The following is a 26760-nucleotide window of genomic DNA, read 5'->3' on the forward strand; positions in this document are numbered from 1 at the left end:
GGACTGTCATTTTTAAATATTTACATTTTCATTTGACAAATTGTTAGATTGGTTTGTGAATGGTTCTTCCTGTCATGATTTTGACATGTTGTTCATGAAAAGTTTTTTCTATATAATATTCAGTTTGCTAACTATAAATATTTTTATTAATTGAAGATTTCGCTAACGAAGGACCAGAGTAGTTGGAAATGCATTGGACAAAAGAAAACCCTGTTCTGTTTTTCCTACCCTATGCTTTTTGCTCCTTGTTGCAGTTGTTTAGAGCTTCCCCCTTTTTTGTTGGCATAAGGAGTTGTAGCATACCGACCATTTTATTGGGGACAATCCCCATTTTTTGATACCTATCTCTGGTAAATCACCAGCCCTATTTTGTCCATATTTTATTTGCTGCTGCTTTGCCACGTTACATTTTGCAGTTGTTCAAGTTTTACTGGGCCACATAAATCGAAGCTGAGGTGAGATTTGAAAACACAGGGATGTCCCGGCTCCCTGGTAATCCTCATTGCCACCACAGAATTGGTCTTCAACTGGTGAGTCAGGAACGTCTATGGGCTCATGAACTGATCTCTGGTAGCTCACAACAGCAGCCCTACCACCATACAAGTATATGCTAGAAAGAGGGAGAGATTGGGATGGGGAGATCCCCAAAAGCATTTGTGGGTGAAAGGTTGAAAAACTGAAGACTACTTTGCTGCACTATGTCATATCTAGTAGTGTATATATAACAGCTACCATAATGGGCTAGGTGACCTAGCTTAAAATATAGTATTATCACAACCACAAAACATTCTACCAGTATTATGTCAACATGAGTCATCTAGGCTATTATCAGCAGGGGCGGGAATATTTTGTGCATTCACATGATATTGAAGGGAGATTTTGATAAGAAGTTTAAGGGGGGATTTTTAAAAGGGCTTCATTATTAAGGGCACAGGAAGGTTCTTTGTGTGAAGGGACAGCAAAGGGAACATCACAAAAGGAAAGGTCGAGCTGTTCTAATTGTACGCTTATTCACAAAGGACAGGCACAGTGGCTGACAAATCTCCCCTGTTGACATGTTTCTTGATCCTCTTTCATCCATTGTTCTCCCCTGAGTGAAGCGAATGTGTCAAAATGTTGAACTCAGAAGCTGGGGGGGGGGCAGAATTAAGAATTGGGAAGAAAAGGAGAATTCAACAAACATGCCCAAAGAGCAAAGAAAATCAGTTATGCGTTGCGGCAGATCATGTTACCTTCTGTAAACTCGCTTGCTACCACTTCCCTTTGCACTGTTGAGATAAAGAAATCCCTTGGAAACATACAAAGAGGAAAAACAAGTTCCCTATTCCTGCATTCAGAAAGGAGGCTGGGAAAGTGAAAAGAGGAATTTCCACCCTTCAGTCTAAAAAGGCAGAAAAACTACCCATGGCTTTAGCCATTGTGTTAAACAACTTCCCTGTTACACATTTTCTCCTGCAGGATCATGTTTACCCCCAAGGAAGCTGGCTGTATCAGTGATCCCTGCACACCTGCTGTTGAAACAGTAAGTACTGAGATAGAGCATTATCAGATTCATGTGTTATGGTATCATGCTTCTGTTTATAGAATACTGCTAATTAACTCCCCTTGGGTGCTTTTCAGTTTTGTGTTATAACCATTCAAAATCCTGCAAAATCAAGGTAGTTTAAAATGATGGGCAGCACAACTTTAGCCTGATTTACTCTTGTAAATAAGCCCCATGCTGTCCAGTGGTGCATCTGATTGCCCCTAACATTTCACCAACATGAACAGGTCTGTGCTGATTAAGCATCAAAGTCAGAGATTGGCCAGTATAAATTTATAATTGAATCCACGGCCACAGAACAAAGTGCCTTGGTTGATTTCTGCTTCTTCGTGGAAAGCTTTTAGAGCCTCTCCTTCTGGCAGCAGAACCCATTCCAATCTCTTATGCTGCCCCCTAAAATCTGGCATCAAAAACACCCTCCCTCCAGTGAATCACGATCGGAAAGGATGTTGGTATGCAAGTCTTTCATTGTCAAAGGGGGTTCCTTGGATTGTAGCAGCACAAGGGTGTTTTTAAATATAAAATGTTGGCTTTCAGAATGAAATCCTTCCTTTCATCTCTGTAGATCTTTCTGCTGTGATTAAAGGATTCATAAAAAATGGAGTGCAAATCTTTTGAAGTGGATGAAACAGTCTACCTGGAGGATCAATGTCATATTCTTGAGGTGACCAAACCACAAGAAGACAATTTGGATTTGGCAGGAAAGAGTGACTTGGGAAATATTGTCTTTTCATCGTGCAAAACCCCAGCCCCATCCAGCCCTGAGATCAAATTGTACCCTAATAATATCACCAAGAGGAGGGCCTTTAGTGACAGCCCAAATCTACTCCAAGTTCCACCTGTGGAGGATGCCGATGGTGACTTCACACCTTACCAATTTAACAGGCATGCTCCAGGAAGAATTTCTACTTCTCCAACTCTTAGGAGGCTAAGAAACAGTACCCCATCACTCTCTCAGGTCTTCTCGCTACAAAACAGCACTGAGAGTGCAAGGGGGCACAACCAGATGCCACAAACTGAATCAACTCTTCTTGCTTCTCAGAGGTGCACTCTGCATTCTCAGCAATGCTCTTTGACCTCCAACTCTGGCATGCACACCGATTCACTGACACTGAAAGAAAACTCCACATTGGCTGACACACTATCAGTTCCACCACATCCTAAAGATGATTTTGTTGATGATAACACATTGCAGAACACGAGGGAGATCAGCCCTTCTTCCCTAACTAAGGAGAAACAGAATTCTCAGGAATGTGTTCAGGTAAGTAACGCATTTCCTCGTTCTTTGGTTTGCTATGTTTTGCTGATTGCTCAGATGGAACTGAAGACTGGTACTATAAATCAAGCCATTTCCACTCTTGGGGTTGTAATCAACTAACTTTTGCTCAGAGTAGGCCCATAGAAATTTCATGGCCATGACTAAATTAGGTCCATTAATTCCAATGCGCTGACCTTGAGTAAAACTTGGTTGACTACAGCCATTAGACTTAAGGAGAATGTGACAGTCTAATCAATATTTAGCTAGGCCAGATTGCATGTGATGCCTCTCTTTGAGAGCAGGATTAAACATGCATGTAATAGCTAAACATCTGCACATTAGGGGGCTATAAAGTGGGGCATATTTTGTTTGCTTTTACTTTTTAAACTAAACTCAGTAGGGGGTATGATAATGAAATCTGTCCCCCGCCCTATTGCCTTTCTTCTCTGCTCTCCACTGAAGCCTTTTCTCCCCAGACTGCCTCCAATACCTGAAGTTAGCAGGGGAATTGTTCCAAAGAGCAGACTGTGTGCAAATAAGGAGGTGGAGCGGGGAGGTGATGCCCATGTCAGAGGTGGTTTTAGGGTAGCCTGATCAGTTTGGCTGCATCGGGCGAAGACACCACAGGGAGTGCTGCAGCAATGATGTGGAAAGGAGAGTGAGAGGTGGGCTGTGTGTGCCGAATTTTAGCATCACACAGGGCGCCACTGAAATTTGAGAGCCCAAAATCTACCACTGCCCATGCCTGACCCACCGCCATATTCGGTCTGGTCTGAAAACAAAGCTCCCCCCACTCTCACTTTATAGCCAAACCAGCACACATCTAGTTGCCCATTCCTTATTTGTATCATTGAATATATTTTTCAGAAATGCAGTAGCAGGCGCAATGAGAGTTCCCCTTCAAAAATAAATAGGAGCTTAAGGAGGAGAGAAAGGAGGAAACTTTCTTTGGGAACCCGGGGGAAGGGGAAGGGTTAAACTTGCCTTCTCCAAAGTTCCAATCCTAACTAAAATGAGATGCACTTATCAGCACTATCATGCAGGTTCGGTTTTTGCTTAGGGGTTGGGAACAGGTGAGTTTTGATTCTGTTCTGAAACAATTGTTTCACTAAAATGATTAAGAATTAAATTTCACTTTGCAGTTCCTTTCTTCAGCAAGAACATGCAAGGTTAAAAGTGCCATTCTTGTGCCTTTTATAAAGACTAACATAGAATGCTTTATTCTTTTTCAGGAATTACATTTGCATAAACCTAGCAGGTACGTATTTCTTTTAAAAGAAAATGGTAAAAAAGAAGCACTCCCTCGTTCATTTTTATACTTTTGTTGACTCTTAATGAGCCATTAAGAGTCAAGAGTGACATATTTACTGTAGCAGGCAAGATCTGTTCTATATAAATTTAGGGGACTGGCACTGTAACTTTCTGCCACTTGTACACCTTAATGAGAGTTGCTTTATAGGCTAAAAATTGACTCTCAGGCATGCCCCAGCTATTGTTTATTGAGAAGTCTCATAAACATCTCTTTTATTGTTGTGTTATTGTTGTATTATTTGTTATTAATTTTTGTAGCTTTTCTAAATACATAAAGGTCACAGCCCAAAACACTGAAATCAATGGGTATGAGGCACGTGCCTGGTTGACATCAAGACCACATTAATACTACTTGTGGGCCACAAATCAAATCTGATCCATCCAGCAATCAACAGAATGCATTGTTTCTAGCAAATCTTGGAGGGGATAGCTCAGTAGGTTAGAGTGTGGTGCTGATAATGCCAAGGTTGTGGGTTCGATCCCCGTATGGGACAACTTCATATTCTTGCATTGCAGGGGTTGGACTAGATGATCCTCAGGATCCTTTCTATGATTCTCTGTCACTTAGGTTCCACAGTTTTAGAATTTATGATAATCTCTATGTGACCTGAACACACCATAGAACAGAGGGTGTGAGATTTCACTTTGCTGTTAAGGTTGACTGACCACAGCACATATTTGCTTTTTCCAAACCCGAAACATTATTGACCGTTCACAAATCTACAACGCTAATACACCCTTACAACAAAAATAATTCAGAAAAATCAGATGTGTCTCATGGAAAGTCAACCAAACAGCATCTTCTTGTTCAATATTATTTTGGGGGTCTTATGCATATTTCCGTTTCAATACAAATTTTTGGACATTCATCCATCTGTAAATCTAAGGTACACAACTCGCAAGAAAAGTCAGCAGAATAATCTTGTCATATTAGATTTTGGGGACGACTTAGTTTGCAAAACTGGCAGCAGGACTATCAAGGCCACAAGGCCACTCTATAGCCCCACTGTGGCCTGACACGATTAAGGTCAATTCTGGACCTGACTTGATTTGCTTTGCTTAGCAAAGTCAAATCACAAAATCCACTGACAATTGCAGAAACACAAACAGTATGTGTTTAGGTTACAAATGTCATCTAAAATTGGACTTCAGCTGTGATATGTGCAATGTATCTTGCTAGCTATCTGCCATGCCAACACTACAAGGCTATCTTAGGGAAGGACAGCAGGTTCACTTGTATAAATTCTTAACTACCTTATGTGAATGTCTTTATCTTTTTAAAAAAATCTATATGAAAATTAATATCCAGATATTACTTAAATCTTAGACATTTTTGCAGTAAGCAGTAAGTAAATGTAATAAATAAATAAATGTGCATATCGGTACATTTTTAAGGTGTATCGTAAAATTTGTAGAATTGTAAAATCTGAAGGAAAATTGTGTTCTGATGTGCAACTTTGGTCGCTACTTAAAAATGTGAACCAAACAAAATCCTCTCCCTTCCCTACCTAATGGTCATGTATTTGAATGTCATTTCTATTAAAAGGGTATAATGAATCTTCATTCCGTCATCTCACAGTTCTTTGAGATGGTGCACATGAAATGGCTGCTGTGTGGAAACCATTCTTAAATTAGCATCCATTGCCTTACCATGCCAATCAGGCTGTTCTCTTCATGCCATACTTTTTTACTTTTGAAGTCTGTGATGGTTTGAAGAAACTGCCCAAGCCACTTCTTGGAGACTGTAACATTAAAGATCATGCATTATTTTCACACAGAGACATTTTCAAACAACCAGTAAAGTGGGTTTTTTGGAGGGGAGCATTGATACGGCTCCTTGCCAAGGGCAGAAGGAACCCTAGGTGTGTCTCCTAGTAGTAGTAGTAGCATCATACAATGTTTGTGTTTGCCTTGCAGTCTATACAACTCAGCTGAACGGAGGCACAGCTCAGTGGTGGTGAGCTTGCCTGGATTCGAGATGTTCCCTGGAGACCTGCTGATATCAGATAGTGCAGCAGAATTCCTTTACCATTCAGCATCACTGCGCAGCTCAGGTGAATACAGATGCCATTGGAAGAGATGGCCCTGTTTTTGATTCCCACCCCCCTCTCCCCATGAAGTCAAATTTACCATGAAATACTTTATCATTTCTATAGCTAACAATGTCCTTGTTTCTGTTCATTAGAATCCAAAAAGCCCTGGTGGCCATTTGCTAAAAAAGGAACTGTGAGTATTTTGCAAATCCCTCTTTCTCTCCATGCCCCAGTATTTCTTTCTCTCTCTCTCTCTCTCTCTCTCTCTTTCTCTTTCTCTCTCTCTCTCTCTCTCTCTCTATATATATATATATATGGGTTTGTCTCTACCAACAGTCCCCAAAGCACATTTTTATTGCGGGAAAGGTTTGGGAATGTTGTTTTGAATAAAATGTAAAGAGAGCAGATTTTTAAAAGTTGCAGACATGCACCCAAACACACTTCAGGTGTTGCTTGGACATGCAGATATTTATAAAAAAAGGAGCAGGGAAACATCTCTAAGTGACCGTGAAAGAGAGTGAGAGAGAAAGGTAACTGCTTACCTTTTCAACCTTTGGGAATGCAGCAGCTCTTGGAATCAGATGCAGATGCCTTGAGTTCTGTGCAACATTACAGCTGAGCCAGCACCTCAGCAGCCACCTGTTTTTAAGCAAATTTAGGCTATATGGCAATATGGACACAGAATCCTTGCTTCTAACTTTTCCCTATCTGACACTTTTGATAGAAAGAGATTGGTGCACCACTATGTTTATGGAGGATGGAGAGGACATGCCCAGTGTAATTAAGGTTCCAGGTCTGTCATTCTGCTGAATACAATAAATTAAGGAAATATATCTACTTAACAATGAGGGACACGGGTGGCGCTGTGGTCTAAACCACAGAGGCTAGGGCTTGCCGATCAGAAGGTTGGCAGTTCGAATCCCTGCCATTGTTCGGTCCCAGCTCCTGCCAACCTAGCAGTTCGAAAGCACGTCAAAGTGCAAGTAGATAAATAGGTACCGCTCCAGTGGGAAGGTAAATGGCATTTCTGTGCGCTGTTCTCGTTCGCCAGAAGCAGCTTAGTCATGCTGGCCACATGACCCAGAAGCTGTCTGCGGACAAATGCCAGCTCCCTTGGTCTATAGAGCGAGATGAGCGTGCAACCCCAGAATCGTCTGCAACTGGACCTAACGGTCAGGGGTACATTTACCTTTACCTTTACCTTTTATCTACCTAACAGTAGATTAGGGGAATATATCTACCTAATGAATATTGGTATGACCATCTTTCACTACAGTGGCATGCATATACTTTGTGTCAATACTGACTAATCCATTATTTTAAAATAGACTAATCATTTATGGATCTATATTCTGTAGTTAGTAATCACATTACAATAAATTCAAAATTTGGTGCATTTTCAAAATTCAGTTTGGGGAAAGCTGTCTGCTTGCACAAATAACAATTTGAGGAAGAATCTGCAACATCCTCTATCTGCAACATCTTCCCCATGGCTATAGATTTCACAGATTTACTGCTGCTTTTTTGTTTTGCTTTTTGTCTTTAAACAGAGTAAAGACAAACACAAACAAATATCAGATCTGGAAAACTGTCTGTCCACAGTAACCCTCAACATACCAGATTGTAGTGATTATGAATTTCAAAGTGTCAAGGTACGAAAATGCTTCATATACTATAATGATACAATTTGTGTGTCGGTCCTCATTTTTAGTCTTCTGTTCTTCTGTTTGGTTTTCCTTAGCTCTGCAATCCTATACCCACTTATTTACCGGTATATGTGGGCATAGACAGATGCGCGCGCTCACACACACACACACACACACACACACACACACACAGAGTGCTTCCAGACTGTCACTATTTTGAAGGAGGGTTTCAAGTGCATACCAAAACTTTAGGTTTGTGCAATTGAAGTAGATAAAGGCACTCTGGGCTCATTCACACTTCCACATGTGCTGTGCCTAGGAAGCACAGGTCTGAGCAGTTTTACGCTTGACCCGCTCCTTTCCGAGGGAAAACCCGCTCTTTAGTGTTCAATTGGAACAAACGGCAATCCGGGGGAAACCCAACTTGACATTTGCTCTGACTTGGCACTAAAGAACTGTTTTCCCCAAGGGAAAGCAGCAGGAGAAGCAAAAACACAGATAAGCCCTCTGTCACCTTTGTGACAGCGCCACAAATCCACTTGAATAAAAACTCTTCCTTCTTATGGTTAGGAAAGAGACATACTGAAAAATGTGGGGTGGATGAATGGGAACATGTATAAACACTCCATAAGCAAATTGGGATAAATGCTCAATAAACTGGCCCTCTGGAAGAAAATATACACGTATGCATGAATGTATGAACTTCTCAGTAGACATGGATTATACTTCTTTTCGGTATAAATTGTTGAGTACTTCTAAGTATACTTTAAGAGTCTTTTATAATGTAACACTGAAGCAGAAGCAGAAACCAATGGCAACCCAGACAAGGGTATTTAGCACCAACAACAGCTTCAGTGATTGAACAGAAGAGCTGTTTGTATGCAAATATGCATAAATATTTGTGTTTATACTCTCAACTGATAGGGAAAAACTTGGCAGGAAATCATGAATATGCATCAGCTTGAGCCAAAAGCCTTCTTAGATACTAAGAAGGAGGAAGCCTTGTGGGAGCTTTTCACAACTGAATGCACCTACCTTCTTGATCATCTCCAGGTTCTCAAAACAGTAGGTTTGGATTTCGCAACCGTTTCCTTCCCATTGTGGGGTGTTTGCTATGTCACTAGCTATCAATCTAAATGGGAAGTACCTCTGCACAACCGTTTGTTCCTGCAGGAGGCAACCTTTCACAATTAGCTTATAGCAGTACTTAAACACGGATCTCTGTCTTGCAGCTCACTGGAGCATATTCTGACAAGCGTTAAAAACAGGCTACAGATTAGAAAGTGCATTGAGCCATTCAGCTACAGAGCCATCACTTGTTAGAAAATTGGGTCACAGACTTGGAAGGGCATCTAACCTCCAACTGATGCAGGAAATTCACTGCTCCAACATTCCCAATAGGTGACCATCCAACTTTAAAAAAAAATCTAATGAAAGAGAGCCCACTATTCTCTGAGGCTGCCTGTTCTACTGCTGAATATCTGATGCCTTCAGGAAGTTCTTTCTAATGATTAGTTAAAATCCCTTTTCTTGTAAATTGAACCCCATTAATTTGGCTTCTAGCCTTTGGATCCCAGCAGAAATCCAAGCATGGCTCTGTTTTTCTGCAGCTTCTCACTTTTGGCTTGCACACACAACTCTGGAATTTGTCTTTCTAACTACCAGTATGTTGAGGGAGGGGGCCCCACCCATTTTCTGTCTGGCACAGAGCCACTTCCTTTGTTACCTTAATGGCCCATACTCAGAAGGTCATTACCTCACCAGGGAGCTACCCTGGCTATTCCAGGAACTGAATCTGTGCTGGATCCAGGAATTAGAAGGGTGCTCAGGCATACAGACTCTGACCCATCTACCCCAAAATTCATAACAGCATTTAAATTCCTGAGCAAGTGAACAAAATCACTTGTTTTGAATGATAATTAGAACAAGGTTATTTTCACCATATCAGCAGTTGGGTCTTTCAAAGAGAATGTTTTCAGAGACCAGCAAAGTATTCCATGGAAAGTCCTGTTATGATGAAGATGCCTCATCCTCAAGAATATTATATGTCACTTGAATAGCTTGGCTATACCTGTTTACTAGATGTAAGGCTCACTTAGTTCAGTGAGACTTACTCCTTGGTTAACGTATAAGGATTGCAGCCTAAATGCTTTAGAATCTAAGCCATCAGGATAGCTTGATTCAAATTAATTGAGTGGCCATTTTACGGAGACAAGGAAATTGCTCTTTTCAGCTTGTCAGCAGAATTTGCAATGTTTCCTAGAATGTGACTGCTTATGTGTTTAGCGCATGCATGGAGGGTCTGTGGGGAAAGATTTCAAGTTTCAGGGCAAGGAGGAATTGTTAAGTGCTAGAGGCAGGTGTATAGCAGCAAGATGACAAATGAAGCCCATTTGTTATGTTTACTAGAGCTATAATGAACTTGGGTAAGGAATGTTTTTCGGAAAAGGAAATCTGTAGCAACCCTGGGGTTCAGGGATTTGGAGAAGAAATAACTAACTAGGCATTGATGTGTTTTCTGAAGATATTTATGGATACATTAAGGTACCTGCAATGCAAGGAGTTTCTCTCGGATGTGGACTCTGGGCTACTGTTTGCCAACCTAGAGGAGTTACATCAGGTGAGAAAACACTTTAATTTGTAGATTGACGCTAAACAACATGTATCAGCACTGTGGCTTTTCATTGTATGGCTTTAATACAATAGTTAAATCAAAACTATATTAACAAGCTCAAAGCAGTGTGGGTCCTACTATTTAAATACTCCCTTTGGGAAAATTAGACATATAAGACCTGTGGAATTACATCTTCTAGTGCATTTGTCTTAAAGCAACAATGGCTCACTTATAGTCTATGTATCAAATGTTGCATTCAAATGCACAAGTCATCCCTGGGTATTTGTTTGGAGTAGTGAAGCTGAATGTGCTCACTATGCTTTACATTTTTCTTCCACTGAATTATAAAAGCACAGAGCTCATTTAGTGCCTTGCAGTCAAATCTTTCATCCATGTGAAAGGTAAAGGTAAAGGGACCCCTGACCATTAGGTCCAGTTGTGGCAGACTCTGGGGTTGTGGTGCTCATCTCGCTTTACTGGCCGAGGGAGCTGGCGTACAGCTTCCGGGTCATGTGGCCAGCATGACTAAGCCGCTTCTGGTGAACCAGAGCAGCGCACGGAAACGCCGTTGACCTTCCCGCCAGAGCAGTACCTATTTATCTACTTGCACTTTGACGTGCTTTCGAACTGCTAGGTTGGCAGGAGCAGGGACCGAGCAACAGGAGCTCACCCCATTGCGGGAATTCGAACCGCCGACCTTCTGATCGGCAAGTCCTAGGCTCTCTGGTTTAACCCACAGCACCACCCGCGCCCCCTCTTTCATCCAAAGGACATCTTAAATAAGATTCTCTTACTTAGGTGAGCCTCAGTTTTGTGACCAGTTTCTTCAGTGCTATAAAGGATCACCTTGTCCAGCTTATGCCTTCCATAGATTTCATCCCTGTGCTCACAAAGGTAAGAGTAACAACGTGTTAAGCTTAGCTGGATACATCAGTAAATGGTTAAAGAGCAGAAAGAAGAGTCTAGGTGTAAATGGACAGTTTTCAGTGTTGAGAAATGTATCAGGGATCTGTATCGGAACTGCTGCTTTTTAACTTGTTCAGAAATGACCATGGCATGATCCATCCACAATTAAGTAGTGTGTGTGTGTGTGTGTGTGTACACATGCTTAAGGTGTGAGATAAGATGGCGCCCGGCACGCTTCTGCTGTGCCGATGGACGTCTGTGCCGATAGAAAAAACTTCAGCTCCCTTAGCTCTCTTAGCATAGTCCTTAGCAGAGTTATTTGCAGCAGCAGAAACTGTTGCCTTGTGTGTGGATAATAAATCAGACTGAATGCAGGCTTTTTGCTAATCTCCAACAGTCTTTTAATGAGAAGAAAAACATAAATCAGCCCGGCGAGAGAGCAGACATCCTTTCGCCTCTCAGCCAAAAACGAAAAGAAACTCACACACAGAGAAAGATTCCCGTATGTGAACATAACCACGCCTCAGAATGTGAGACGTCACACAGAACTGTTTAACCCTGTAAGTTCTGATTCTCCTCACATAAGGTTGTAGCCCCCATGAAACTACAATTCCAACTGCAATTGAGTTTGACTGATAGAGGGAAACAAGGGCAAGAAGGAAGGGAACCATTATTTCTTGGCCTGACTTTGTTTTTAAAGTATTTCCCTCCTCTCTCTGTACCTAGGGTATATAAACACCCACTTAGATAACCACTTCATACCTCCAATGAAGTAGGCTCTGGCCCATGAGAGCATAAATCACAGTACATTTCTTACAGTGCAGCCCTATGCAAGTTTAGTTGTGCTCATGGTGCATTCTTGCTCGTGTCTACTCGGAGAAAATCCCATTGACTTCAGTGAGGCTTATTCTCAGGTAAGTGAGCACAGGAGTGCAGCTTTACAGCCAGGTAAATGGGTATAACGTTACAGCTTTAACATTTAAGATGCCAGCATGAATTTGTTGGCCGCATGACTACCCTTCTGGAATTCATCTTATTCTGGATTATGCGGAGGGGTTGATGAGTTTTAAGATTCAGCACCACTAAGCAAAGACCCGAGAATGACCTGAAGCAGCCATCAAGAATGTGGAGTTAAAATTCTCCAAAAGTCCATGTCTTTTTGTAAACAAAAAATATAGTCCATAAAGGTATTTTAAAATTCATTTATTTCAGTGGGGATTTTTTGTAGCATAGTGCTATGTATATTTAGGCAAAAGTGAATCCCAATGATGTCAGTGGAACTTACTATGAAGGTAAGTGTGGATTGGGCTGCTATCTTAAGCACACACTGGGAAAAAGGCTTAACTGTGGATGGATCATGCACTAGGAGTGGTAATCCATCCTTACTATGAAGTAACAAGGATTATTTGCCATCTCAGATATCTCTGATCACAGAGGGTTGTGGACAAGTACCAAAAAAAATTATGTGCAATAAATGTATAGGCTCCTTCAGGAGGAAAGGCATGGTATAAATCTAATAAATGAATATTTGGTCCTCACAATGCCAAGAGGAATATGCAACATTAGTCATACTGCAAGTGGACTCATTAAAATCATAGAAGCATAGAATTGTAGAGTTGTAAGGGATCCCAAGGGCTTGCAATGGGCTTGAGTTTATTCTGAATATAACTTAGTTTTTGATATTGCCCTCAATGACTAACATTTTTGTCTTGCAGTATTTCCAAGGGAACCTGTGTCAGAGTCACCAGATGTACTGCCTGAATTATACCTCTGCTATCTTTTACTTGGAAAAACTGAAGAAAAGAGAAGATTTTGGGATCTATTTGAAAGTAAAGCAATTGTTTTGCTGTTGTCCTTGTTCAACATTTACAGTTGTAATATTACAGCGGCAGTTTTTTCAATTGCTATCATAGTTCACCAATATGATTAAGGGTGAAGTATACATTTAATGAACTAATAATAAACATCAATACTCATCCTTGTTCATCAAAAATCACTATCTCTACTTTCATCCCCCTCCCCTTCATGTGGCTTATACATCAAGTAATATGTCATTTTAAAGTAAAATATGCTATTGGGGGGAATTATTGGGGATGATTTTCTTATGTTGGCCTGAACTGGGGACACCTGAGAGTGTCTGTAGGGAAGGAAGGAATTTTTCTGGTATTTGGAGCCTATGTTGTTTAGGGTTTTAAGCACTAGTGCAAGCTCTTTGAATTGGGCCTAGAAATATGTGGAAATCTAGTTCCTGTGATAAAGTGGGTGTGCTCTTCAACCTTTGCAACCACCACCTTGAGGCCTGTACACACAAAACTTATCTGCATGATATTTCCCTTCCTTTTTTTTATTTAGGTGGATGATTCATCCCAATTATTACCACATTAAGTGTGAGGTATGAGAGAAGGGGGTGCATTTATTCCTCTGCTGTGGGAACTGGGTTGCCATTCTGACAATGCAGCAATGGCAATGCAGGGTTCTCATGAAATTTATTTTACTTAAGAAATGTGTATCACACTGCTGGTTGGCGGTATGAAGCATTATTCTGCTTACTGTCAAGAGTACACTTGTTAATCCTAATACAAAATTTATCTGTATTCGATAGTGGTGTGAACAGAACGAGCGGTGCAAACGTCTCCATCTCGCAGAACTGCTGGTTGCCCCTTTGCACAAACTGACCCGCTACCCCCTTCTCCTGAAGAATATATGGAAAAATACAGAGGCAGCCGAGAAATCTGTCATTGGTACAATTAAAGAAAAGGTGGAGAAATCTATAAGTGAGTTGGAGAAGGTCTGAAACTGCATTCTTGGTTCAGAAGTTGTCCCGAGTTGTTTTCACAGAGCCAGTCCTACCAATAGGCAGTGGTATGGCTGCCTCAGGCAGCAGGTTTTATGTGGCATGAAAAGGCAGCTAGTTCTTTAATTTGTTGTGCTTGTATTTTTATACCAGGGATAGGGAGAATTGCTTGTGGGATTTCATGCCTCAGGTGCCAAAACAACTTGGCTGATGCTATGTGCTTTGCACTTGACTTGGGTTTCGGTGGGGAGGGCCTGAGTACCATTTGCTCCTCAGCCTCATCCAACAAAAATACCTTGGGCCAACCTTTATTGCTCAGCATTTAGGCATGCATGAAGACTGTATGGCAAAAACTATTTCCCTAGGAACTGAAACATGAAAATACCTTCACTAGCTACAAACAAAAGTAATATTATGTAAACCGGCTCATTCCAAAGAACACTATAAGCCTGATAACTCATATTTGGTATGCAACATGAACATTGATGCTCATACAGGGATGACACCATTGACTAGAATATATCAATACAGAAGGCACTCAGCTCTCCATATAGAGAATGCTAAGGCCCATATTAATGAAGGAGAGAGATTTCATTTTCAGTAAACCAACCTTGCTGCTCCATTGTGTATCTTTTCAGGAGATTTGGAAGGGAAAGTAAAATGGCTGGATAACTTCCAGAAATTTAAACAGCTACAGGAAATTATAGTTTGGCCTTCACTTTGGGATCAAGAAAAAAGATTTTTTGTTCCTGAGGTAAGCAATTTTTATTCATCCATCTTAAAAATATGTTCTTAGCAGGGTCTTCTTAAATCTGCATAAAACTGTTAAAATAACACGGACAAATATTCATGGCTTAACTTCCGAATAGGTAACTAGCTCTAGAATGTTCTAAATACGCTCTGGAGAGGTGCCTGCACATAGACCACGCATATCTTAGACCAGCACCCATACAAGTGAGCACTGAAAAAGTAATAAGCAAATATGGAGGGAGGGAGAAGAGGGAGAGCTCTTCATGATGAGAAAATGGAGTGAGTAATTTGGAGGACAATAAAATAATATGGGGGCTGAAGGTGGGAATGTAAATAGATTTATTTGGAAATGATTCCTGAGGAAATCAATGGGAAGAAAGCAAAAATAGAAGGGGAAAAGAAAAGAGGTAGTTATTTGTAATAACACAGCATTTAAAAAAGGATTCAGTCAGAAGGCAGGGAATTAATTTGACATTGGCCATGCCCATTTTGACATGCAGTCCTCAAAGGGTTGGGCATGAGTCAAGGTGTCCCAGACCGGAAAAGGTTAGTCACTGCTGCTGTATAGGATTGGCTGTAAAGGTGGTATTTGACATGTAGCCAGTCATCCAATTAAATAGTCCATTATATTATTTCTGATACTCAGAATTTTAATTGCACTGTTACCACTTTTTATTCAAAAGTTCCATGATTATCTCTCTTTCTCCATCACCAGTGTCTCAAGAACTTATTAAGAGAAAACCCAAATGAAAACATCTTGTCACCAACAAAGAGATTTCTTGTTCATGAGGGGAGATTAACCCTAGCAGGTAAAGAGTGCTTTGTGTATCATAGTTACACAGTGAACAGAAATGTATACCTAACTCAAACTAATCTGCACACCTAAAGAGAGGATATGAATAAAAGTTGGACAAGTGCTGTATTAAGATGTTATGAACCTCCATTTTCAACATGGGAGCATAGAGTGGGGTGCATCACTTAACCTTCCCCTGGTGTCATGTCTACACCTGACATTTGCTCATACAACATGAACATCTGTAGAGAGAGGGCTTTCCTGCATAGAGCTATACATGCAAAGGCATGCCCAGAATATGGAACCTCAATCATTCAGTGTTCCAGATTCTGATGAAGGCTTTGTATATACAACTATATGAGCAAAGGCCCCTTGCTACAGAGGTTTGTGCTCTATGTACAGACATCACAGAAGGGGTGTGTGCTGTTAGTGGGGTTACTCAGTTCAACATCACTCCTTGCTTCCATGTTGTTGAACGTGAGTGCTCATGACACCAAAATAAGGCTGCAGTCCAACAAGGTCAAAGAATAAAAATATATTCAGAAAGAATAAAATCAGTGTGAGTGATGTCTCAGTACTACTCTTGGGGGGGGGCAAGATGTGTAAAAGTAGGTCTTTTAAATAAATATGCTTTTCCAAAAGAGAAATATGTTAAACTTCAGTGTTTTCTGTTCATAATTAGCAGTCAAATTTGAACTAGATTGCTGAGAGTGAAGTATACAACAGATTTTTTTTTAATCTGCTGTCTGCTTTTGAAATGAACTGGCAGGCGGTGATATACTTAAGACTGATAAAAATGTAACAGCTGATAGGCTATGGAATGTTACAAATAATTTGACAATATATATCCCTGGTTATTTTTGCTCTATAATCTGTTTGATAATCTTTTACTCGTGGGAGATTCAGTCATTTCCCTAGCTCTGCTAAAAACTATTAAAATATTATGCTAGTTATGCAAGCAATAGTGATCCACCATTCTTCCGGACTACTTCATGTATTGCAAATGTTAAACAACCCAAACTACAAAGCTGAATATTTATCACATCCAGACTTTTTAATACTAAGCAGGTGGTGATATGGGGCAGCTCTTGGCTTCCTACTTCCTTTAAAATTAATCTCTGGAGCTTGAGCCACAAAACTTGAAAGTTCAGTTCTATTCATTAAAACAAACTTCCTAGAATTCTGGAACTAGAAAAACTATGCTTGAATCTCCTAGCAAGTAATTTTCCAAATTCTTTCAGTCAAGATAAATCCAAAAGCAAAATGTAGTGATGAATTTAAGGCAGAAAATGTGAAGTTTTGTTACAAAATAAAAAAAATAAGAACCAGTGTTTACTTTTGCCTTTATTCCTTAGAACATATGAGACTTATTGATGTCTACCTATTTCTGTTTGATGATTTGCTGTTGATTACAAAGCCTAACCGGCACAAAAAGGTAAGAAGAAAGGAAAAGAAAGATCAGCTACAGCTGTTGTGTTCATGCACATTTTGATCTGTAGGTGCAGTAAACATTTACGTAATATTTTAAAATCATTAAAGTAAAAATGTCGAGGGAAGAGTTGTTGTCAGAGGCTCAGGAGCAGAAGAGCAGGGGAGAGAGCAAATAGAGAGCGGAGGAGAGGAATCAGAGGGGAGCGTAGGGGAATATGACAGTGGACCGAGAGATTCCATGAGCTTCTCCAGCGAATCAGAGGATTCCCAGGAGGGGGCGCCTATGGTAAGGGCGAGGCGAATCCCAGAGGGGACGATCCATAAACAAGGAACCAGAGGGGAGTCCCAAAGGAGCAGCGGAGGAGTAGGGCCAGTTCCCCCACCAGAGCACAGTGGGGGGGAAGAGTCACGTCAGTCAGGACCAGCTTCTCCTCCATCGGGGAGTGGGGAGACTGAGGGAAGGCCAGGTCCAGCTAGTCTCCCCGAAAGGGGGAGCAGTGACACAAGTGTAACGGTCAGAAGGAAAGTGGGAGGCTGCGCGCGCGCGCCAAGTTCAAATGTGGAGGAGCGCGGGACAGCAGAAAACCCGGATTGGGAGCCAGGTCCTAAAGCCCGAAAGAGGGGGGGGGAGGAGTCGGGAGAATCAGCGTCAGAAGAATCTCGGAGGGCTGAGACTCCGACTAGCAGAAGGACCCAGAGAAAGAAGGAACAGAGGAAGAGGTGGAGTAAGGCTAGAATCTTAAGCTGGTGTCAGGGGGGAGGAGATTCAGATGGGACTTCTACGGTCTGACGGATAGATGTAGCGTTGCGCGCTGCGCGTCTGGAAATGAGACTGAACTTCAATAAAGACTTTTAAACTTGAGCAAGAAGCAGCGTTGGTCTTGTGTGAGCTGGGACCTTGGGCAGCGCTGACAGTTGTGAATTGCTGACATATCAAAGAAATGAAGAACAGACCCCGGCAATTATACGATACATAGGGGCAGTGCCTCATAGTGGCCACATTTTGGTAACCCCTTAGGGGTACAGATCCATATTTTGATTTCATGCAAGTAGTCACTTTGCAATATGCACTTACCGTATTTTTTGCTCTATAAGACTCACTTTTTCCCTCCTAAAAAGTAAGGGGAAATGTGTGTGCGTCTTATAGAGCGAATGCAGGCTGCGCAGCTATCCCAGAAGCCAGAACAGCAAGAGGGATCGCTGCTTTCGCTGCGCAGCGATCCCTCTTGCTCTTCTGGCTTCTGGGATTCAGCATATTTTTTTTCTTGTTTCCCTCCTCCAAAAACTAGGTGCGTCTTATGGTCTGGTGCGTCTTATAGAGCGAAAAATACAGTGTTTTTTTAAGAAGCTGCAGTCCCCGGTGGCCCAAGCCCGGCTCCTTTTAACCCACCACCTCCTATTACCTTGTTGACTTAGATGTAAAAAGCAGACATCTGAAAGTAAAGGTAAAGGGACCCCTGACTATTAGGTCCAGTCATGACCGACTCTGGGGTTGCGGCGCTCATCTCGCTTTATTGGCCGAGGGAGCCGGCGTACAGCTTCCGGGTCATGTGGCCAGCATGACTAAGCTGCTTCTGGAGAACCAGAGCAGCACACGGAAACGCCCTTTACCTTCCTGCTGGAGCAGTACCTTTTTATCTACTTGCACTTTGAGGTGCTTTCGAACTGCTAGGTTGGCAGGACATCTGAAAGTAGACGTGCTTTAAATGTACGGTGTTGATGTGACTAAGGTTTCATGTGCTTTCAGATACATTGAGGCACCATAGTTTCTTTGTATTTTAAAGAACTGCAGCATAGCAGTCCAACTGAATGCCTACTTGTTACATTTAACAGAAATTATTAGAGCTTGAAATGTGTTTATGATACAAAGCTAGTGCCATGGAACAGAAAAATAAGCATTTTAATCTTGTGGCAATTTTGACTTAAGTTCCAAGAGCTGCCATTCACAATTTTAAGTCAAGTACTACATGCCACAACTACAATCCGGAATATAGAATGCTTAGGTAACGTATTGGTTTTCCTTTCTGTTTCAGAAATCTGTAGTTTCTGACCTGAGTTTAACACCTGTTGGCCCCTTTTTCACTCCCGAATTGCAATCTTTGCTTGAAGGTGGTGGCTATTGCACTGTGCTTGACCAGCCTATCCCATTAGACAGAATGGTAGTAAGAAATATTGAATCCTTCCACATAACAGGTATGTTAAATACGTTTTACATATGGCTTGGTTACATTCTTCAAATATTGAGTAGATGCATGGCATATATGTAGGGACAGCTATTTTCTGTGCCCATCTTAAATAGCTCTCTCTTAAAATATTTGGAACACAATACAAATAAGCCAATTGCTACCCCTCAAGCAAAATATATTCATTTCAGTCATCCCACCTCAATTTTTCTTCAGTCTCTGGGATGTATATAGGTCCAACAGCTTACAAAGGTAGTGAAGAGAATTTACATGGTAAATCAGAGAAAGTGTGCTGAAGGAAATCAATTTTGATCTGACAGACCTGCCTTACTTCAGGATTAAAGATGTAACACCACTGACTGTCTATGCTAAACCAACCAAAGTTCAAAAGAAATTTAATTTTTTTGGAACACTTCTCAATTTGCCCACTATTCTAAATTGATCAGCTGAACTATCTTCACTCCTTTTCCTCTCCATGGATTCAGACTTGCTCCTGTTTCTGTATAAAATTAGAATCCAAGTGAAGACCTAGCTTTTGCATCTCCCATCAATGTGATTTTATGAGACCCCTTGTGATCACTGGTTTAATATCCATCTAAATCATATATTTATGATATGCAACTATGTCAAATTGTCAAAAAAAGGACAGAAGTGCTAGCTTTGCAGGTGGCAGCTCATTATGTAATTGTTGTTGTTTAGAAAATAGTTACACCACATTGCATGTAGTTTTATTTTCCCTAAAGCCAGAAGATTGCAGCTCACTCTCAATCCCTTATCCCTGATTACTTGTATATCCAAAACCAAGCTTAAGTATTGTTGATATTTCATGCAGTCTAAAAGTCTATCAATGGATGCATATAAGTTCCATTGAAGTAGTTCATGTGGCCTGTTTCAAAGGTAACAGATATTTGCTCCTTATAGAGGTCTGGAGTGAAAGCTGTGGAAGATGTCTTACCATGTGTCAATTGTTTTCTTAGTTTTTGGACTACGAAATGCTTTTCTAATACAGCATAGAAATCGGTTTCAGCAGTGCATAGCAGCCTTTTTACTACAAGCACAGTCTGAGTCTCTCAAAGTAAGTATTTTATTTTACGAACATTAAAAAATAAATAAACGCAAGCAATTCACCTAAGATAATGCTAACACCTTTCCCCAAATGATTTGAGCTAGTTTATTTGTCTGTCCTGGGTACTGTCCCTACCCCACTAGAGTGAGATACCCCTTTCAGAAATATGAATAGATGCTATTGCCTAATTAGCTATATGGAAAGTATGTATCCCTAAGTTACTTTTGTTATTAAATTAAAACTTCTTTTTCAACTTACAGAAAACATGGATGTCACAGATGGAAACAGCAATATCAAATTGCACAAAGAGAGAAAATAAACCCAAAACTTCATTTTTTAGTTTACCTGCTGAATCATCTGAAATTTAGTTGTGGTTCGTTGGGAACCACTTGACAATGTAACAGATTTACTTTTTTAAAAAAACAAGGCATGCCAAATGTCTGTGAACATTTTTTGGACCCTGGAAAGGTGAGACTCTGGAAACAATCTTGCTGGAACAGAATTCAGAGAGGGAAAAGAGCAACTTGGATGGTCATTATTCAACTGTAGTGCTATGCTTATGACCTTTGGTTCCTCACAGGATGGCTTGTTTTGGTTTAGCATTCCATGATAAAAACTAGAAAATATATGTGATATGATACGGGAAAGGGAAAGAAAACTAGTGCCATTAAACCAACATCTTTAAAACTGCCTTTACAAGTTCTTCTGCAGTCAAACTGGGGTACCAGTAATCATGAGACCTGCTTAAATCAGAGTATTTTGTTTTTTGATCAAATACTACTGGGTTATGAAAGAAAGAAAATCTGCACAATTTTTTCCTACCTCAGAAGCCATTTGTCCAACCACCAAAATGTCAAACAAAGTAACAGTCTAACACTAATCTTCACAAAAACACCTCTCACATTAGATTATAGAATCACACAACCCATTTTTAAGCAGTGTGGTCACCTTGAGATTACCTTCCTCACCTCATCAGCGCTTTGAAGAAATTTCATCAACATGATGCTACAAAGAGAGATACCTGCACAACTTGGAATGGGGTTAAACTAAGAACTGAGAAATTGTATTTTCTGGCTGTAGCGTTCCAGAAAAAAATTATCCCAACCGCCAATTAAAGCTGCGGGGTAAAATCAGTTCATACTGACTATACAACACCAAACGGAGTTGCAAATACTTTTGAGGTATACACTTTTTTGTAAAATTCTGGGTAAGAACCACATGGCTTCAGTAATTATTAGTTAAAAGAACTGCAGAATGAAGCAGAATGGCACCAATTAGAAGAGCTGTTTTTATCACCTTTACCACAATTATGTTCATGATGTAACACCAAAAGGATACTACTCAACTTTGCCTGACCACTATCTGAATTTGCAAATGAATAAAAGTGGATACAGCGACATCAAAAGCACAGCAAATTAAGTCACTGCAAGTGGTCTATTAGAAATGTCTAATTTTATTTCAGCCCAATAACAGATTAGAATACAAAAGTAACATTTCCACAAGTATCCACTCATGTTATTTCATACAGGATTAGCTGATGTAGGGTGTCACTCCTCAGCTTTCATTACTTTCCAAATGCAGAGTTTAGGGATTACAGTGCGTACTGAACTAAACTCTTTCACAATGTAAGGCACAACTACATGACCACAAGTCATAAACACACCACTGAGAGGAGGACTTGAGAAAATCCAACTGATAAAAATGGTCATGCAAGACTATCTACAGATAATGTGAGTTTAAGGGTCCAGTTGAAAAAGAAGTGCAGTGTTGTGTAGGTAAGGCTACCTTAAAACATCTGTAAATATAAGGTAAGCACAGAATTTTTCCAATTCTAATTTATACAATTATACATAAAAATCAGTAAATATTATTCACATCTGCGACCATAATAAACCAATCATTAAAAAGAGGCCAACAGGACAGTACACTTTGTGGCACACATCCATTATAAGCTTAATAGCATTTGTCAACTTCTTGTCTAGACTGTTGCAAACAAGAGGCTAATTTAATGGCATGTTCATGTTTAAACCAGTATCCAGTTTGCCAATATTACAGGTGACAAAGTCCAACAGACTTATGACCAGGACAGCTTGAATTGATGGTTTCATACCTGTCCAACAGCTACAAATTTGTAGAACTAAACTACATAGGTCAAAAGAGCACAAGTGAGCCTAGAATAATTGGAAACTACATTAGCATACATACCCAAATATTACATTTTTGGTGAGACAAAACACTTGGAAAATTTGGCAGTTACCACAAATCATACCTAACATTATAGTGAAGGAATCCTATCAAAATGCACTAAAGTTGAATTTCATATCAAGAGGTAGTTTAAATGAAATCTTACATAGTGGTATCAAGTGTCAGAATGAAAGGGGGCGTTGTGTGTTTATTTTAAAGGGGTTTTTTTAATAATAATTTTATTACAAAAGTGACAAATCCTATACAAGCAGCATTTTGGACAGATTTCTATTATAAAAGGTTTCAGTGTTTGCTAACCCAACATGACATTCTTTCTTATCCCTTTGGTGACGAGAGTTGGGATTTAACCACATGGTAGAATGTACACTGTATGAGCACCAACACTAGGAAATCGGGATCTGCCACACCAGTCTGTTTATATATCAACAAAGAACAATGTATTTAGATACTTTAAAACTCAAAGCCAGTAGTAAAACTTTTCCATATTGGGGTGTAAGGAGGGAACGATGACTAAGAAAGAAGTATCCACTGAACTAAGTGGCTCTTTAATTGGCACACAAGAGAAAACCTTTCCATTTGCCTGCTGTACAATGACTGCATAGAATATTGCATCACTCCATTAACCAAGACAGAACAGTCAATGCTGACCAATTGCAGCATTGTAAAATTGTAACTATTTTATACTCTTAAGTAGTATACTGGTTTTAAGATTTCTAGCAGTTCAAAACAGAATGTGAACACAAACATGTCTGCTCTTAGGTATAGGGATTTTTGTATGTACTTATTGCTATGGTCTGGAAAACAGACCATCCATGTAAATTCTAGAGAAACTTAATACTAAGAAAACAAAAGCTGATACATGAACTATGGAAACCAGTCAACTAATAACACAAATGTGCAAAATTGCTATGTCCACATTTTTCGATTCTCAAGTCAAACAATGCTTGTTAAAACCATGTAAATTCCTTTGCTATGTATACATGTGTCCTCTGGAGCACTTAAGAAATAAGGATGCAATATTCCTAACAAAAATGAAGTTACTAGGAATTTCATAGCCTGAATACATACCCTTGTGGACCAATTACTACAACAATTCTTCCAAAACAGCTGTTTCATTTCTTGCATATTATGTTGGTTACACGAGAAAGAAAGTGCATAGTGCAAGTGACAATGCTATTATCTTCCGGAGGTTCTTGAAGTAGCTCAAATTTCTGAACTACGGATCCAACCTTATGCTCTTTCTCTGAACAAAATGGATTTTCCCTTGCCTCCATGTATACGTTCGCAACTTCTAGGGCTGCGATGTGTTGTCAATTAACAAATCAAACCACTTCAATATATTTTCATCTGTTTGAATGAGGGAGCAGATGGTTTTCAGATATTCTTTTGAATGCAAGTACTTACAAAAACTGTGACTGGCAAAGGCCTCTCCCCATTCTGTTGCACAGAACAAAGGACGGCTTTTCTAAGATGGTGCCTGCTGCAACACGTGCGAGCATCATCTAAAACCAAAATACTCTTTTCCTTCAAAACTTTAATTTATTCATAAGCATGTTTAATTGAATAAAACTGGTGTGATTTAATCAACTAAGATTTATTTAATCAAGTAAAAGCCCTAATAATTCCTAATTACCTTAGTAGATGCTCTGGATATTACTTTAACCGTTTAGTCCTTAAAAAAAAAACCAAATAGATGGGGGAAATGTCTACACATGTAGCCATGAATGATTAGATGTAAATTTGGCATATGGAGCATGCATATCCAACTCAAAAAATTTTAAGGTTTCATACATCCTATTTGTACTTGTTCATCTGGACATTTTTGAACAGATAAAGCAGCTTTATACTAAATCAGGCCACTAGATCAAATGTTGTCTGCTCCCGTTGTCAGCAGCCTCTCAAAAGTTCCAGGCAAAAAAATGGTATTTGCTGGACCTGGAAAGTATGAAACATTTTTTATCTTGAGGCATAAGGGATTGAACTTGGGACCTTCTGAGTGCAAAGGTCATGCTAGCCATGACCCCTCTACAAATATATTTGTGTTAAGCTGTTTGCTTCTCCATTTCTTCCTAGTTCTGTACTTCCATTTCTCAGCCTACAACATTCTTCCTTGCTGGCATCACTTCCTTCATAGCATTTTAAATAGACCACATATCAAAAAGGTGTTAATTTTAAATGTCATGCTGTATTTTAGTCACTCTAAATTTTACAAAGTACATTATTTTGTGTGATTACAATGTGCATAGAAGTATATATATTATCCTCGCCTCTCAAATCAAAAGAGAAGAAAAAAAGGAATTACTGTGTTGGGGCTGAAAGATGACATTTCCTGCCTAAATCCAATCTTTAAAAGATTGGATTTTAAAAGAGCAATTTCAGTACCTTCTCATTTGGACAAAACATGACACCGTTGTACTATAAAACCTACAACTGAGATGTACCTCATTAAAGCAAGAGAAAGGCTCTTGGTGGTGGAATCTCAGTTACTTTAAAGCCATTAGCAGAACCTGGAATTTCACTTCCATTTGGCAGGGAGGTATGGCAAATCTCTAGCAAGACCTAAGAAACTGGAGACAAAAATTTACACTGAGAAAGATAGAATTCCAAGGTGACTACTTTCTTTCGTAATGTTGTATTTTTTAATTCCCACACTTCACAGTATTTTTTCCTGGGAACTTCCATGCAGTGTTTCCTGTGAAGGGAATTGAACAACAACAAAGATTTTATAATAATAATAATAAAATTAACTAAGCAGAAGACCTCTGAAAAGGTATGCAGCAAAAACATGGCCCAACCACAAAAAGTTTCAGAGTAAGACCTTGCATATTAAGGATGATGTAGTCCACTTAAGTACCTTTGATATGATGAACAGTATTCTTAGAGATGTCAAGCATACATTATACACTCGACACTTGCTTTCATTTTCAGTGAAGTATATAGTGACGCTGTAGTGAAACATCCTGAAAAGTTTAAAACCTTCAAGACAGTTTCCCACTATCTAGGCATTCACTGTAAGTGGAATCCCCAGAGAGTGAGAAAATAGAAGAAATAAGCAAAAAAGCTGCTTGTTTGGGCCTGCTACGTATCTTTCACACTTCAATGAAGCTATTAAACTGTAACCATCCAGTTAGAGCAGCAGCATTTGATACACAAAATCCCTGCAAATGTGTTTACTTTAAAATGTGTTACTTTTAAACAAGGAAATTAGGATTAAAAAAATACATTGTTACTCCTCTGTTTAAACTTTATTTACAAGTTACTGGGGACTTATAAACTAGACACAGAAGCTCTTGTAGGATCAAAACCAAACAAGCCATAGATAATTTCAGCCTCACAAGAAGTACAATTGTTTGACTTTTTTATATGTATATTTTCAACAATACTATAATTTTGCCCATTGTTACAATCATCACCCAAACCAAAGAGTTGTCTGAGTGTTGTACGAAGTGCATAACAGAAACTTTATTCTAGCATAACATTTAAGAGCTGTGAGTAATTATCCTTGCAAGTCGTTGAAACAAGTATCACAGACACGAACGGGTTTCTTAGAAGAAGGAGTTAAGGCATTCTTAGCTGAGCACTCGGCACAGAAGATATTTCCACACTGTCTGCAGTGATGCTGTGAAACAGGAAAAACAAAGCAAAACAATTATATACAGCGAGAGATATAATGCCAAGCCATGGCTTGGTGCTTCATGAACATGCTCTCCACTCCTATGTGCTCCAAACTAACTTGTTATTGTGAACCTCACTTTCACACTGCTCTCCTCATAATCCTGTAACTGTTTCCACCTGCAAGTATCCATTCAAATGACAAGGGAGGAACATGCCCTTTGCCAGGCTGAGCAGACTGCATCAAGTTGTACAAAAATATACAAGGCCTGAACACGGCTTGTACTGACAAGTCTCTCACAGCATTGCTTACAAAAGAAAGCATGAGGCTTATACAAATATGTCCCTTATATAAATCTGCCAGACATCACCAAAAAGTTCATTTTAAACAATCACCTTTTAAAAATGCTTCCTTAACACACATTGGCTATGATGGCACATCATGCTAAACCATGGTACCATATTTTTTTATGTATAAGACTAGGTTTTTTTCCTTTAAAATAATGTCAAAATTAGGGGGCATCTTATACACAGTGTCTCCCCCCATTTTCTTAAATCTGAGTTCCCAAAAATAGGGGGCGTCATACATTGGGGCATCTTATAGATGGAAAAACA

The 26760-nt window shown here is 39.8% G+C and overlaps 2 protein-coding genes across 4 annotated transcripts in view; one reads left to right on the top strand and one right to left on the bottom strand.

Annotated features, from left to right (window-relative positions):
- Positions 1-1121: 1121 nt before the first annotated feature.
- PLEKHG7 (pleckstrin homology and RhoGEF domain containing G7) lies at positions 1122-20754 on the top strand. The gene is made up of 17 exons (XM_053406379.1): positions 1122-1522; positions 2109-2804; positions 4034-4059; positions 6030-6166; positions 6298-6338; positions 7696-7797; positions 8716-8856; positions 10316-10411; positions 11204-11299; positions 13027-13140; positions 13914-14085; positions 14744-14859; positions 15571-15664; positions 17004-17083; positions 19113-19272; positions 20240-20337; positions 20589-20754. The coding sequence occupies exons 2-17, from the start codon at positions 2142-2144 to the stop codon at positions 20694-20696; spliced, it is 2244 nt and encodes a 747-aa protein (XP_053262354.1). The 5' UTR covers positions 1122-1522; positions 2109-2141; the 3' UTR covers positions 20697-20754.
- Positions 20755-25874: 5120 nt separating this feature from the next.
- EEA1 (early endosome antigen 1) overlaps positions 25875-26760 on the bottom strand; it is a 47354-nt gene continuing 46468 nt past the window's right edge. For all 3 annotated transcript variants that reach the window (XM_053406377.1, XM_053406376.1, XM_053406378.1), the window contains one exon: positions 25875-26152. In XM_053406377.1, the coding sequence (XP_053262352.1) occupies positions 26030-26152 (123 nt within the window). In that variant the 3' untranslated portion in view covers positions 25875-26029. The remainder of the gene's footprint in view (positions 26153-26760) is intronic.

The sequence above is a fragment of the Podarcis raffonei genome, chromosome 10 (assembly GCF_027172205.1).
Source record: "Podarcis raffonei isolate rPodRaf1 chromosome 10, rPodRaf1.pri, whole genome shotgun sequence".
In the NCBI taxonomy this organism is placed as follows: domain Eukaryota; kingdom Metazoa; phylum Chordata; class Lepidosauria; order Squamata; family Lacertidae; genus Podarcis; species Podarcis raffonei.